At 54.8% G+C, this 14,388-nt stretch overlaps 4 protein-coding genes across 4 annotated transcripts; 3 read left to right on the forward strand and 1 right to left on the reverse strand.

The window, feature by feature from the left end:
- Nucleotides 1–55: 55 nt before the first annotated feature.
- G647_08099 (uncharacterized protein) lies at nt 56–1,453 on the reverse strand (the record flags this gene model as incomplete). Its single annotated transcript, XM_008732411.1, has 1 exon — nt 56–1,453. One exon carries the CDS (start codon nt 1,451–1,453, stop codon nt 56–58), a length of 1,398 nt encoding a protein of 465 aa, XP_008730633.1.
- Nucleotides 1,454–2,015: 562 nt separating this feature from the next.
- G647_08100 (uncharacterized protein) lies at nt 2,016–2,588 on the forward strand (the record flags this gene model as incomplete). Its single annotated transcript, XM_008732412.1, has 1 exon — nt 2,016–2,588. One exon carries the CDS (start codon nt 2,016–2,018, stop codon nt 2,586–2,588), a length of 573 nt encoding a protein of 190 aa, XP_008730634.1.
- Nucleotides 2,589–4,301: 1,713 nt separating this feature from the next.
- G647_08101 (uncharacterized protein) lies at nt 4,302–8,882 on the forward strand (the record flags this gene model as incomplete). Its single annotated transcript, XM_008732413.1, has 2 exons — nt 4,302–4,567; nt 4,622–8,882. The coding sequence occupies 2 exons, from the start codon at nt 4,302–4,304 to the stop codon at nt 8,880–8,882; spliced, it is 4,527 nt and encodes a 1,508-aa protein (XP_008730635.1).
- A 2,058-nt stretch (nt 8,883–10,940) lies between these two features.
- Nucleotides 10,941–13,422, forward strand: G647_08102 (uncharacterized protein; the record flags this gene model as incomplete). Its single annotated transcript, XM_008732414.1, has 2 exons — nt 10,941–11,162; nt 11,212–13,422. The coding sequence occupies 2 exons, from the start codon at nt 10,941–10,943 to the stop codon at nt 13,420–13,422; spliced, it is 2,433 nt and encodes an 810-aa protein (XP_008730636.1).
- Nucleotides 13,423–14,388: the final 966 nt, after the last annotated feature.

The following is a 14,388-nucleotide window of genomic DNA, read 5'->3' on the forward strand; positions in this document are numbered from 1 at the left end:
GGTACTCCAGATTCCACAGCGAAGGACAGGACACCAGCAACTCATGGATTCTCATTCATGGATCCACAAGCTCCTCCTTGACCGTCACTATCTTCCGCTCCTGGACCTCGAGATTCACAGCCTGAACAGGTGCATCTGCACATATCTCGAGCTTCTCTTTCTTCACTCTCCTCTCACTAGCCTTCCAACCCCGTATCTCGGCCTTGCACAAGCCCGTGCCCGCCAAATCACACTCTCCACACCTCCGTCCGACCGGCAAACAGACCGTCTGTCCCAGCCCGACCAGCATCTTGTTGATCTCATGCCATTTATCCCGGGGCAACCACCCCTCAAGCCACATCCTCGTCTCCTCTGGCGTCTTGGTCTTGTGCCAACCCCAGAGATTGGTGATTCGGTGGACGTGGACGTCCACGCCGATGCCTTCGTCCCTCCCCCACGCGGCCGACATGCACAGATACGCCATCTTGGGTCCCACGCCAGGGAGGCGCACTAGACCCTCCACGCTGTCCGGTATGTCGGAGTGGTACTCGTCCTTCAAGATCCTGGCCACCTGCTTGATGTACTTTGTCTTGTTGTTGTGGAAGCCGACCTTGCCAATGAGGCTGTCGAGGTGTGTCGCATCGCAGGAGATGACGTTGTCGATGGTTAACGTGGATTGCGGGAGCTGGAGCTTGCCGTCACCATCGTTGTCTCGAGCCCCCAGTTCGGTGTGGAGGCGCTGCATCGCCGCCGCGGTGACAGTGTCTTTTGTCTGCGAGGAGAGCATCAGCGCGGTGAGGGTGTGGTATCTCTGGTCCCGCGGCGGTGCACCCCGCCAGTAGAGGTCTTCGCATCCCATGGTGTCGACCGGAGCGGTGGGGTTGCGCTGCCGCATGGCTTTGATGATGCTGTAGATTTCCTCCCAGTTGGAGGGGGCTTGGATGCGTGTTTTCCCTGTTGCTGCGCCAGATGGAGAGGTCATTCTTCGTGCTGGGATCTTAGGTTTCGCTGCTCTCGCTCGCCCCCGACCACTTGGTAACGCTATGAATGGGACAGCTTCGTCTCCAAGTTCATTGCGATCTGAATCTGCGTCCTCCTCCTTAGTCTTGCTGGGCGACGCCTCCGCGGTCTCGTGCTTCGTCACTGTCTCCGTTGCAAAAGTATCTCTCAAGGGCGTCTCGGCGCCGAATTTCCGCTTTCTGCTTGAACGCCGCGAGGCAGGAACTGCGTCCTCGATATCTGGAATCAGGGGGCTCCTGGGAGGCTCTTCGCTAATCGGTGTCCCAACTTCCTGTGCTTCCCGTTCTTCTTCCGCCTCTTCCTCTTCCTCCTCCTTCACCTCAACTCGTCCATCATACCCCAGCGCGAAGGATGCCAGCCGCTTCGAACGTCGTGTCGATCGCCCCGTGCGCGCATTAGGCGATAGGGCAGAAAAGATCCGTGTCGTGTCCCGAGAGATGCGAGACGTGCGCATTTTGGAAAGTGGATGGAAATTCGGAAGCGCCTAACGTAGGATGTAAGGGCCCTTCAACTGATGGGGCGTGCTTGTAAGGACCGGCAGAAGGGGCTCGCTCAGCGAGATCGTACTTTACCTGGGGCGATGATCGCCACGGCAGTACGGAGTACAGAAAGTTGCTGCAGGGATCTGTCCAGGCACTTTTGGCGGGTCTCTTTGGCTCCCCGCGATTCAAGCGCGTGAGCGCGTTCGAGGCTCTCGTGACTTGTAGATCAGGCACAACCTCGGCTGGAGTCTAAAGCTCAAGGCTCGTGGCTCGAGACTCAGGGTCTCCAGCTAATTGATTGATTGAATGTGTTGGCCACGCCCGGAGGCTGGCGAGGCTGCCCTGCCAACAACCCTCACCACCAATGCTTCACTAAGCCCACACTCCGTACTGTACTTTGCAAGTTATTCACGACTTTGTGTCCGTGCGTGCAGTATTGCGTACACGCTGTAGCTCACAAAGCTCTCCCCATCTCTCCACAGCTCTCGTCTCGTCCACGACCCTCACTTCCTGCCGACACTCCGCGCGTCAACCATGACATCCACCCCGCGCTCCAGCAAGTCGTCGTCGACCAAAAGCGCGCTCCGACGCCTCACGCAGGAGCTCGCCGACCTGCAAACCAACCCCAACGACGCCGTGCTGCACCTGGGGCCTTCCAACGACGAGGACCTTTTCCAATGGGAAGCCGTGCTCAAGGGCCCCCGCGACCCGACCTCGCCCTACTTCGGTGGCCTGTGGCTGCTCTCCATCGCCGTGCCGCCCACCTACCCAATGGTGCCGCCCAAGGTGCAGTTCATCACCCCGATCTGTCATCCAAACGTGCACTTCTCGACCGGCGAGATCTGTCTGACGTTGCTGAGCGGCGAGCACTGGGCCCCGATGTACACGCTGTCGACCACCATGGGGGCCATCCAGCAGCTGCTGAGCTCGCCGGGGTTGGACAGTCCATTGAACGTGGATGTCGCGAATTTGTACCGCGAGAATGATACGGTGGGCGCCGAGGGCCTGGTGAGGTTCTGGACTGGCGCGAAGAGGTGGGCGGGCGAGGGCAAGGGCGGCTGGCTCAGTGAGAGGAGGAAGGGCACGGGTGGGAAGCTGGGCGAGTAGGCCATCCCCAGGCACTGCTTCTGTGCCATGGCGTGAGGTCTAGCTCCTCCATGTATGCACACCTGGTAGACGCGCGCAGTGCCGGACATGTACGAGAAGGGATTGTGTCAGTTCGTGCGTGTATGGGAACAGGCGTTTTGCAGCCACGCGTTACTCTTATGAGCCTGTATGTATGTAACTATCTCCGTGCTTGCCCATGAGGTACATACCCTGTATCTACGAAGACCAGTCGGCTTTCCAGCATTGCTATACGAACCCATGCCAGCCGTGGAAGCCACCACCACCGCCACCGCCACCGCCTTGAGTGCGGGTCTCATGCTGATCAAATGTCTGGCCGACTCTGTGACCTATGCTTTCTCCATCCGGTATTTAGTTCTATGAGCCTGAGGAGGCTGAGCAGGCGCTATGGCCGGTCACACAGCACATCCTACTCGGAGTCTAGCGGAGGCTCTCGTGTCCGAATCTTTCCAGCTGCGATTGGGACATTCCCCTTCGCGTCGCACAACAACCCATGACCTTGAAGCCGTCGGCCTCAGAGCGGGAGATGTGCAGCAATATAGGCTTGGCTCAAGAGGGCTGGAGTGGTGGTGGCTTCCACGGCTGGCACGGAAGCGCATAACAATGCGGGAAAGCCGACGTGGTCTATGGAGATGTAAATGTCCTGATAAATAGTTCGCTCATCGCTCATGCTGTCGATCCTCATCGTTCTCAAGTTGTATGGCCGGTAAGCCGTGCTGTAGGCATGGAGCCATTCCTGTCGAAGCTCTGTCGAAATCGTATGGGAGGACCCTCCGGTAGAGGAGGGCCATTCAGATATCTTCTTGCTAAAATGATGGCTAGCACTGGCACGATATAGTACGATACTGGTGTTAGTGTCACGATCGATACACACCGACGTGCCGGCTACCACCAGACCGTCTCGTACCTGAACAGCCAGAAGCGAGACTGAAGCTGCGTGTTCGGCTACAGATATCTCACTCCTTTGACCTCCTGGAGCCACGAACCCCGGTTGAACACGCCTGACCTCCACAGCCAAAGCCGCCATGGATTGAGGGTAAGCTCTTACCTATAAGGGTTACCCATGGCAGCATGTCTTGTCCCCGGGTGCTGGGAATGGAGCGCGGTCGACCTGGCTTCACTCCATTCCAGAGTGTCGCCAGAGGGAACCTTGCGCACCACTGGTTCCCTTTCCGCCAGTAGGAACAGATACCTTGCTATAAAAGCACAACTATGCTCTCAAGAAGAGTCTGTAGCTAGTCCAGCCGCAATCGATTGTTGGTTACCTGTACTGTAGGCCAAAGCCCCCAACGGTGTTTCAACTAGTACTGAAGCGACTTGGCCTATAGTTGCGATCATTGCTGGATGGAACGAGACAATTGCAGGAATTCAACAATATCCGTAACGATGGCTCCCCGAGAGAAGAGCTGGAATCAGCTGGAGTAGGTGTGAGCAGTGTCTAAAGTGTAGACGAGATGAAGGTCGGAAAAGGACCTACGAATGCTTATGTAAGGCGCTTTGCTGCACACGGGCGATCGGCTAACCGTGAATGGCTAGAACGGCCCGCCCTAGGGCTAGGAGAATCGGGGCAATTTTTTCCGGATCAAATAATTTTGAGATTTATTTGAAAAGGCAGTGAATCTGCCTTTGCCTTGCGGATTCACTTGATTTGAGAGGGTGGAGTCTGGAGAACGGTTCTCGACAAGCGCAACCACAATGGTGTGGGTATCTTTCGAGGCAAGTATGGCCGACCTGGAACGAATGCAGGGGCCAGCTGAAGTTGTTCTCGACGAGGCAGCCAAGATACTCGGAATCGACCTGGAGCAGACCATTCAACGTAGCTTTGTTGGACCGTTCTCCAAGACGACGTTCGGCTCACAAGGTTTCAAAGAACAGTGGGTCTTGCGCTGGCTCTTGAGGAAGCTGAAGTTGGGTGTGCCAGATTCGAAATCCAATGGTGCTGCTGAAGAAGCTCAGAGAAGGTGTGGCATATCTACGCCGATATTGAATTGTACGATCTCTAACAGCTTCTCCAGTTTCGCAGCCAACGCCAAGTTCTGGTCATTACTTCTCAGCCTGACGTGCTCAATTCCTAGTGATGTATGCTCCGAAATCCTCTCGGAGCGACACTTCTACGCAGCGCTCGCCGACATGATCCGAGAAGTTCTTGTCCACCAGGGACGTGGATTGACGACGTTTGATGCTTCTACCACAGACTATGATCATGAAGGTCCACCGACCAAGAAAAGAAGACTCTCTCCAGCATCCGACCATCAGCAAAAGGGCGCAGTTGAGCTCGACAGGACCATTTGGATTGCTTCACATGCCGCGTGTCGTTGCGTCGATCTCTTCAGTTCCTCGTCCTCAGACGTCGCTGCGTCATCTCGTCAAGCTCCTTTATGGACCGGTAGCCTGCACACCCAATCTACCTTGCTTGGGGTTTTGCTCGAGTCGATCGTTTCTATTGTACGACACGGCTCTAGAATCCCAGACAAAACTCTAGTTGCGGCTATGCTTAATGCTACGCTTTCCTTCTGGGAAAGCAATGTATCGGTTAGCAATTTGAAGGACGATGAGCGGCAACAAGCCTTCGCCTCCCATTGCCTAATACCCTGTTTATCTCTCCTTGACCATCTAATGGATGCCCGCTTCAACCAGACGCCCTTGATGCCGTCAAGGACTACACTGGAGCGCCTGATCGCAGTAAATGTTGTCTTCCCTCTGCGCACAACATTCAGCGAGCAATTCACAAAGAAATGGAGAGCCACGGCCGACATTCTTCTCTATGAACAGATGGATACATTACTTCGGGCTTATAACCGTCAGGCCCGACCCTCTCAGGATGGGTCTGATGTCTCGCAGGTGGTATCTGGATCATCCGTGCAGAGGTCCTCGTGGATTATCTTTGATGTGGCTGCGCGATCGATCTCATTTACGGACCTTAGGAGGCGTCAGCAAGAACAACATTATCTCGACTCTTTGTTAATATGGCTGGTTCATGTCACCTGGCCACATATCCCTCGTGTCACTTCAACAGGAATCCTTCGCCAGCAGTTCGCCGAGGACCAAAGCGCCTGGGTGTCTCCGTTGGAGCTTCTTCTCGATGTCGCTCGCTCACGAAGGCTGCACATCTCAATACCCATCGTCAGCTACATCCTTCAAGCCGTGCTGGATACTGACTCTCAATCCGCGCCTTGGTCGCTTTTGGTCAAAGTCATCCAACTGGACTCGAATATTTTAGTTCCGGTTTCTACTGCGCTTGCCTCGAGGACCTTTCTCAGTCAAGTCGTGAGTAGAATTGAATCCAGCACTGTCACCAGGAGCGAGTACGACTTACTGCGAGATCGGCTTATTCTACCTTTGATGCGCGACTGTGCTCGGTCGAGGGCCTATGGTGTATTTGTCGAGGCGTGGCAACAATGCCTGGCAGATTCTATACGGACTCGCTACACGTCGAAGTACAGTCAAGACGAAATCCCGGCTATGCTAGTGTGGGAGGATGATGATGTATTCGATGAGTTCAAGACGCTCAGCGTGCTTCATGCACCACCAGGTCTGGCCTCGCGAATGCTGGAAGACGTGGTCGAATCCGTCAAGGGGCTAGGAGACAAAATCGGATCTACGACTGAAGAGTTCGCAAAACTGGCTACCTTCTCAGCCTTGCTGGAGAGCACATATTCCAGCGGTGAACAGCTAGGACTCTCTATGGATCAGCTGGCTTCTCTCTTGTTCGGGGCCGTGGATGTTCTGCGTCGGAAGTCTGACTTTCAAGGTCAACGCTGGAGGTTAAGAAAGCTTATACGACTGCTCGTCGAGTCCGCGGGCTTTGAAGCGCTCCCTCCCTGGGTTGATTCTCTCTTGGAACCTAATTGCAATTTTGTTTCCTTGAACAGCGCATTCTCCTTCGATCCAGACCACACTCGAACGCAGTCGGGGAAATTCCTCGAGTGCCTTGAGTGCTTCACTCTTGTTGTTGAGCTGGCTGCCAAATCACGACGTTTCGTGTCCAAGATGGAGGTGGAGATGCATCACCTGCAAGAGAAAGCCGCTCAGATGACAAACAGACCGCATTTGTGGAATGGACGCGACGTGGAGTGCTGCGACGTTGAGGGACTTGTGATAGCATGCATTGGCAGGCTGTTGCAGAGACGTTCGGTTTTCTCAATGTACCCGGATGTATTCCGTCAGTTCATCGGCGACTGTGTTGAAGAAGTAACAAAATCTCCGCCATCGAAGCTTGCTGAGACACCTTCACCGAATCTGCTTGATCTCTGGATGGCCGTGCTGCAAGACGACGCGGTCGTTTGTGCTCCACTCCTTCGAAAAACCCTTTTGGAAGGTATCACTGCTGCGCTCCCGTCAGGCGAAACTGATTTGATGGTATGTAGAAGTGTTCTCGAAAGTCTCGGTATTGAGACGATGGGCAGAGTTTCGGTGGACAAGCTCGCCAACGGAATGCGCGACCGATTGTTCCAGAGTATTGACAGCCCAACGCGGGATTCGATTGCCAAAGACATGAGTTATCTGATTTACCTGGACACTCTGTTTCCCGGAATTTTCATCAACACAAAGCACTTGGACGAATGGTGGAATTTGTCAGCTACACAATTCGAGTTCAAACACGCAGACCCCTCTCCACTTGCTGCGATAAAAAGAGCTCATCTGTCGAATACTTATCTGCTGGCGGTCGAGATGCTGAAGCAAGTGCTTCAGGCGATATGGACACGAGCCATTGCTCTACACAACACAACATCTTCCACCGACCACGTTTCCTGGATGGTGAAGAGATTCGAAGAATCCGAGAAGCAGTCGCCCTTGCCAGAGACTCTACCGTTCTCCTGCATTCAGATGCTCTTGCTCTGCGCTTTTCGTTCCACTGTCAGTGACAAGGCTATTGTCCAAGATCAACGGCTTCAAGAGATGAAGAAATTCTACCACAAAAGGACTATACACCATCTTGAACTGATGTCGCAGGAACCGTTGACTCAGAATACTATTTTCCTGCTGAAGCTCGCTCTGGACGGTTTTGTTAGTCGCCTCGCTTTCGAGACGGAAGAGACAATCCAGCAAGCGACCGGCATCCTCATAGACAAGCTGAGGGGCTTCGACCATTCCCACGCCGAGTGTCCTTTTGCGAAGCTCAATGGTCAAGTAGGTCTGTCGATCCGACGCAAATGTCTCAGCTTGGGAATGCAGTCCGAAGCTGGGCATGTCCAGGAGGAAGTAAGCGAATGGCTACAGGAGCTGCTCTCCTGCGACGATCACTCGGGAGTCTGGACGCATTCCACAATCAGTTCCCTTGCAGCCAGAGCCGACCTCTTTACTCGCCAAAGAGGAGCAGGAGAGTGGTCGATGCTGCTTCAAGTCCTCCGTCAAAAGAGCCAGGACGCTTCCTGTCAACCCACATGCGCTGTCGTAGTGGCTTCAGTGCTGACACATGTCAAGCAACAACACATTGCACAATATCCATGGCTGGCCCAGGAACTTGCAGAAGTTGCATCGCTGCCCAGTCATGCAGAGCAGCTACAGGAAGTAGGGCTAGCACTTGCCTTGGAAAATTGCAAACAAGTGCTTGAGCTTCACCCTGTCGTTATCAACCAATCGACCCTTGACCGATTACTGTCGTCTCTCCGCATCGTCGCCTCTTCCACAACCGGAACTGCACATGCAAAGGATGTGACCAAGCTAGAGTCCATGCCCTCTGCGGGACACCTATACGACCGGCTATGTGTCGTGGTCGGAGCTATACTTGGAAGACACCGCCGCCGCCTTTCCGACCGTTACCATTTGTTGCTTCCTGTATTACAAGCTCTTTTACGGTGCCTTTTCTGGCCCGGAAAGAAATCCGTTAAGAGTCATCGAGGCACGGCGGTAAAGACTCTGGTCACATTCGGCAAAACTCTGCCGGGATGGGTGCGGGACTCTAGCGGACCTCTGTCACTTTCCTCAGCAGATCAGATATCGAGATTGTTGTCGTCGGTATGCAATCCAACGGTATCAGCAGCACGGTCATCCAACAAGAGGCGCAACGAGCTCAATGATGAGGTGAAGAAAGCACGGAAGTTGGCAGGCGAGCACATGCAGTATCTTGTCTCAGAATATTGCAGATGCTTCCTAGACGGCCAGATAGTGCCATCGACGAAGGACCAATTGATGGCAGGCATGTACAGAGTCTTGGATGCGATTGATAGAGACATGTTAAGGGCGATGAACGCCGGCATGGATCCGAGCACCAGGGCAGTCTTTAAGAACCTGTATGATGACTACCACAGATATGGGAAATGGGACAAGAGCTAGACAAGGGGCCCCGAACCCAGAGAACCTGGAATGTCGTCTTCTCCCGCTGAAGCTTCGCTTATCTAGCATGCACAATGTACCTAACAAGTGCTGCTCTCGCTAAGCATGCTTTCCCCCCGCCGAGGTCAGGGCGACGAAGTCGGCGAAGGCAAAGCCAGCCCTGAATGGTCATTAGGTTTGCGTTTTGAGTTCGACCAGCTTAGCGACGGGATGCGGGTTCCAGAGCCCAAGCCAAACAGAGTTGGGTGCCTTCAGAGACCTTGCGTGCCTGCTAACTCGCCGCTATTCTTACCAACTGCAGCCCGCTGTCCTGCTTTTTCGTTGGAGGTGTCAATCGGAGTTCGTGAAGCTGCTTAGGAAAGACCCCATCCTGCGGCGGCTCCTGCGGCCTCTGGCTTTACACGGCCGAGATCTCGCAAGACGTCTCAAGGACGGCGTCACCGGCTGAGTACACCCATGATCTACGCGACACGTCAGGCCATGCGTAGACTCTTTCTCTGAAGGACCACAGAATTCGTCCTCTACCTGTTCGGGCACTCTGCAGGCTTTTCTCCTGCAAAGACCAATTACGCGACCCGGGAATTAATATCCTCGGGCTTTGTACATACCTTCATAGTGGCAAGGCGCAGACACGACGCAATGGCCTTCCTGATAGCTGCGTCTGCTAAGCCAGAAAGCCTCTTTAGCCGGGTCCGAAGCTGCGTCGAGGAGGCATATTCCGCTAGCATTGCTGCATTGATTCGACTTTTCCCTTAAGCGAGCTGTACCGGAGTTGATGCCCATCCGAGGACGATAACGGCTTCCACGAACCCCGGCGCGCAGCCATGCCTTCAAGGTCGATTCACTGCCCGTTGGAGGAGCAATATCCCTCACGTTGCAGATTGGCAGCCTCACCTCAGAAAGTTAGGAGCTCTAGTGGTGTCATGCGACAGGGCGCGTGAAATGCAGCTCTGCTTTCTCAGCCGGACTGTCATCCTTTGCGTAAAGTTCGGGCATCGATATCGCGGGATTGCTTGAAGGTGCCGCTGCCTTCCCATGTGACCCGGTTGGAAGCCAAAGGGCGATGTGGCGGGGTATTCCACGGCCGCCAGGTGCTTCAGCTGACACGCAATTCGAGGAGAAAGTTGCTCAGAAACCCATCCAGGATGCACGGGAAGCAAGTATGATACTAATGGTTGTGGGCGAGGCGGCACAGTACGAGAGATCCAGCCACATCGAGTGTGCGTGATCATAATGATTATGCGGGATTGCCTTACGGCGCAGGCAAAAGATTCCGAGCATCCCAGCTGGTCTCGAGGCAGAGGGGAGGCAGAGAGAGGCAGTGCAATAGACTTTGCTTGGGCACAGGTAAGGAGGCTGAGCGTTGCACATGAGGTGGGCGGGCAAGGATTTATAACTCGTCCAAGCCTGGAGCAACCCTACAGGCAGACCAAGCGGTGCTCACACCCGGTTACACTGCATCACGTGGCGACGGATGCGCTGGTCGTGGCTGCAGGATGCACTGAAGATGCCCTGGCATCTGTTTCTGTTTGTCTGCAAGGGTGCAAGGGGGACCGGTGAGTCGTACTGATATATAGTACACAGTTGGGGCAGCAGAGGAACCAGGACCGGGGTGCTCGGACTTGCAGAGGCCGCCTCGCAAGGCCCCCCTTTTAGCCCAGGCATGAGGCTCAAAAACTGGGGCGCCTTCTGTTTGCGCTCCTCCTGTTGGTCCATCTTCTCACCGTCGGCTTCCTTGGTTTCTCTCCAGCTCTCTGGTCCTTTTCTTCGGTATCACCCGATATGAAAGTTACTCTACATGTCCGTTGCAGTCTAGCTTATCCCTTCATGGCTTCGCTCGCATTCGAGGATGACTTGAGGCTCTGCGGCAGGGAGCGAGTGAGCTCCCTTCTCCTGTGTTCCCTCAATGGCCAGCCTGACTTTTTCACTCCAAGATGGTGGAAACGAGATCTATATGGACCACCCTCCCCCAGCCTTGTTGCCTTTCGCTCATGGTGTACTGTGCTTGCTTTCGCAATGGCCGTGTTCTGAACACCGAAACTGGGCTTCCACCATGCTATGTGTCATACCGGCCCGTCACTGTTTGGTCTGCTCATCGACCGCAAGCCCCATCTTGTTTCGTTGTTGGGCATGTTCACTGGGCTTGAGTCACTTCCGTATGATGTCGTGTATCAGATTGCGAAACGACTAGATATCCACTCCTACGAGAGTCTTGCCAGGACCTGCAAGCCGCTCTATCGCCATCTTCAGAATGAACATTCGGCCAGGAACGCCTTACAGGTCTGATTTGCCCTCTTGATCGAGATCCCCCACTGACACAGAACGCCAGGCCACCTTCCCACGACATCTTTGGGTGCAGCTCGCGCAGTCACAGTCGCATACCAGTCAGAGGCAGACGCTGGGTCGCATCCATCAGTGCCAGACTGCTTTACGACAAGCCTCGCCCTATTCGACCTCGATTATAGCATACGCCTCGACTTTCGCCTACGGCGCAGGGATGCTGTGCTATACAGTAGGTGGGTACCTTCGTATCCTGAACTTCAATGCCCAGAGGACCACGGAGAAGGTGTTCGAGGGCCGTGTGCTTGTCAATCACATCGCCGTCACCCAACTGCAAACGGGACTTCTAGATCTCGACTCTCTCCACTCGATGCAAGTGCTAGGCTACGCCCATGACATAACGGTTCTGCACTGTGACTTTGGCGCGTTCGGCCAATACGTCTTCGCCATCGACGTCTCTGACGCCACGCCGTCAAGCGGCTCTTCGACCCAGGGTCTGCATCCTCGTGTCCGTTTGTGTTCCCGCTTCCGGTCAAACAGCAAGCTCTTCGTGAGACATACGGATAAGTACTTGGTTATGGGTTCGCATTCTGCAACGGGCAGCCATGGCCACCACGAATGGTTGTTGCAGGCCTTCCATCTCGACACGGCCGAGCCTGTCCACGCAGAACCATTGCAGCTGCAGGGGTTTTACGGCTCCGAGATAGGATCCACGGCATGTTTCACCCTCCACCAAGACGAATTCTACGCCGTGACAAACCAAACGAGTCTGGAGAGCGAGGAGGTGGACTGGACAAGCTACTACCACGTGGTCAGATTCCGGGTGGACGACCCGCAGCCCGAGCTGGTCATCAAGGTCGTTTGGCGCCGACAGCACCTCGAGGGGCCGATCAACGACGCTTGGACGGACCTCGGATTCCAGATCGATCAGCGCACCGGCGAGTTGTTGCTCGTCGAATGCAGAAAGGAGTGGGCCAACGGGGGCAGCAGGTCGATCCGAACCTACTACACGCAATCCCTGGACCGGGTCCGGCTCAAGGACCTCAAAGAAGGCATGCGCCATCCCCCGACAAACGACCGCCTGATCAGCACGCTGGACGAGACCAGTAATAGCAGGTACGAGGAGCCCGGCGTGCGGATCGACCGGTACGTGCACACGGAGTTTCCGGCCACCAACGAGGAGACCGTCAAGGAGTATATTCGGGCCAAGACGAAATGGAACGGGTACAGCTTCAACACGCAGTGTTTTGTCGACCTCGTCACGGACGAGTTCATCCCGGAGGGAGAGTGGCGACCGCGGCAGCGCATCCGTCTCCGTGTAGTCAGCAGACAGGAGCTCAGTCCGCTTGTCAGGGATCAGAGGTCCTTGCATCCAGCGGCTGTGATGGTTCGGCCGCGGATCAAGGACCGGGACGAAATGGAGCTAGAGGACAGTGAGCGAATGTTCTCGCCCAGCAGTGTCTATCTGTGGCCACCGGATGATGCACCTCAAGAGCTATACGACGTTCTTTGCCCCGACGGGAGGGCTGGCGACGTCAGCGCGATTCTCGGTGACGAAGGCATCATCTACATGGCCGGTCCGCCTCGGGAGCCTGGCTCCCCCGAACGAGCTCTCGTCTTCATCTCTTTCGATCCCACCTTCGGATTTACAGGCATGAGGCGACTGGACGGCACGTTCGCCATGCCACAGCGCGAGAGGAAGCGGAAGACCGGCGGCGGCCTCGAGCATGCACCACCGACTGTCGAGGATGATGTCTCACTCGTGGCAAAAGAGGAATCTCGGCATCTCGCGGGTCCAAGTCTAGCCGAACGACCCAAGAGGTTGAAGCTCGAGGGGGAAGCAGCAGTTGAAGCATACAATCTCGATCTCAGTCCGGATCCCAGCACTCATGCCGTCCACGCCCACTTCCACGCGACTCCGAATCTCTCCACGGCCGCAGAGGACAAACCGGAGCCTGACGTGGCGGTTCCACCTCAAGGAGACGCCACAGCCCAAGCCCTGGGCCTCGATCCGCCATCGTCTTGGCCCGCGTTCGGCAACAAAACCCAAGGATCCGATCACTTCTCCAGGCCAATCGACCCGACGACCGCATCCGGCGATCAACAGGACGAAGGGAAGGGGAAAGGAAAAGCCAGAGCCAGAACACCTTCTCGTACTCCTGCTCCTACGACAAGTACACACAACCGCACACGGACACGGACAACATGGCGCGAAAATGCTGCGTACCTAGCGATTAATCAGGGCTTTTGGCTACGATGAGCGATGTAGGTGTATGTCTCGAGAAGGAAGGTGCTAGAAGAAGGCAAAGGCGAACACAACGGCGGAGTACGAAAGAGGCAAAGAGGGAGAGAGATAGAAACAACAAACCAATCTGGCTGGCTTCCATCGTTCCATCATTCCTTGCTTTGGCCTGACTGGGACTCTTGCTGTGCCATTGGCCTGATGGCTGGTGATTCGTGATTCGCGACTCGTGAATTCTGACGCGTTTGTACTTGTTGATGAGTCTCGTCTCCGGCCTTTCCTTATCCTCGTACGTCGACTATCCCTTATTCTGCTGTATGCTCATTAGGGGGAAGTATCTCTTTTCGGCACATACTGAGTAACGACGGAGTATAACTACAGATATGGATACAGATATAGCCACGGATAGAAAACCCATGCAGATCTCTCGGATACGTAGCAGTAGTAGTTAAGGCTTCTCGACGATGGATATCTCATATTGTGATCGATAAAAAATCTCGACTAACGGTCGATATCTCGACTCGTAGCTGGTGTTTGGATAAATGGTCGATATCCCCAGTAGGCGGGCGGTATCCCGTATCACGACGGTAGTGCAGGTTGGACATGAGGACCGCTACGGATACACGGTACAGAATACGCGGTGCTGTTCGGACAATGGCAAGGCCAATGAGAAGACTCCATCGCGGAAATCGTCTCGTGTTCGGACTGAAATTGATCACCTACCGCATCTATATGCCAAACGTGAGAGACTGTTTGTTCGTGAGCGGTGCAGACAACTCACAATGCCAACATGGCTTTGGCACAGGGACTGGTTGGGCTGGGTTGACCTGGGCTGGGTGGCGATGGCGATTGTGATTGCGAACAAAGCAAGACAGAGGCCGTGCGAAGTTGGGGAGTGGTCGCAAAGCAAGACAAGGCTCGAGGTGAAGAGGTGGTTGGATTGTATACACATCCTAACCATCTTATATAGGTACGTAATGTACT

Source organism: Cladophialophora carrionii (assembly GCF_000365165.1).
Source record: "Cladophialophora carrionii CBS 160.54 unplaced genomic scaffold supercont1.7, whole genome shotgun sequence".
Taxonomy (NCBI): Eukaryota; Fungi; Ascomycota; class Eurotiomycetes; order Chaetothyriales; family Herpotrichiellaceae; genus Cladophialophora; species Cladophialophora carrionii.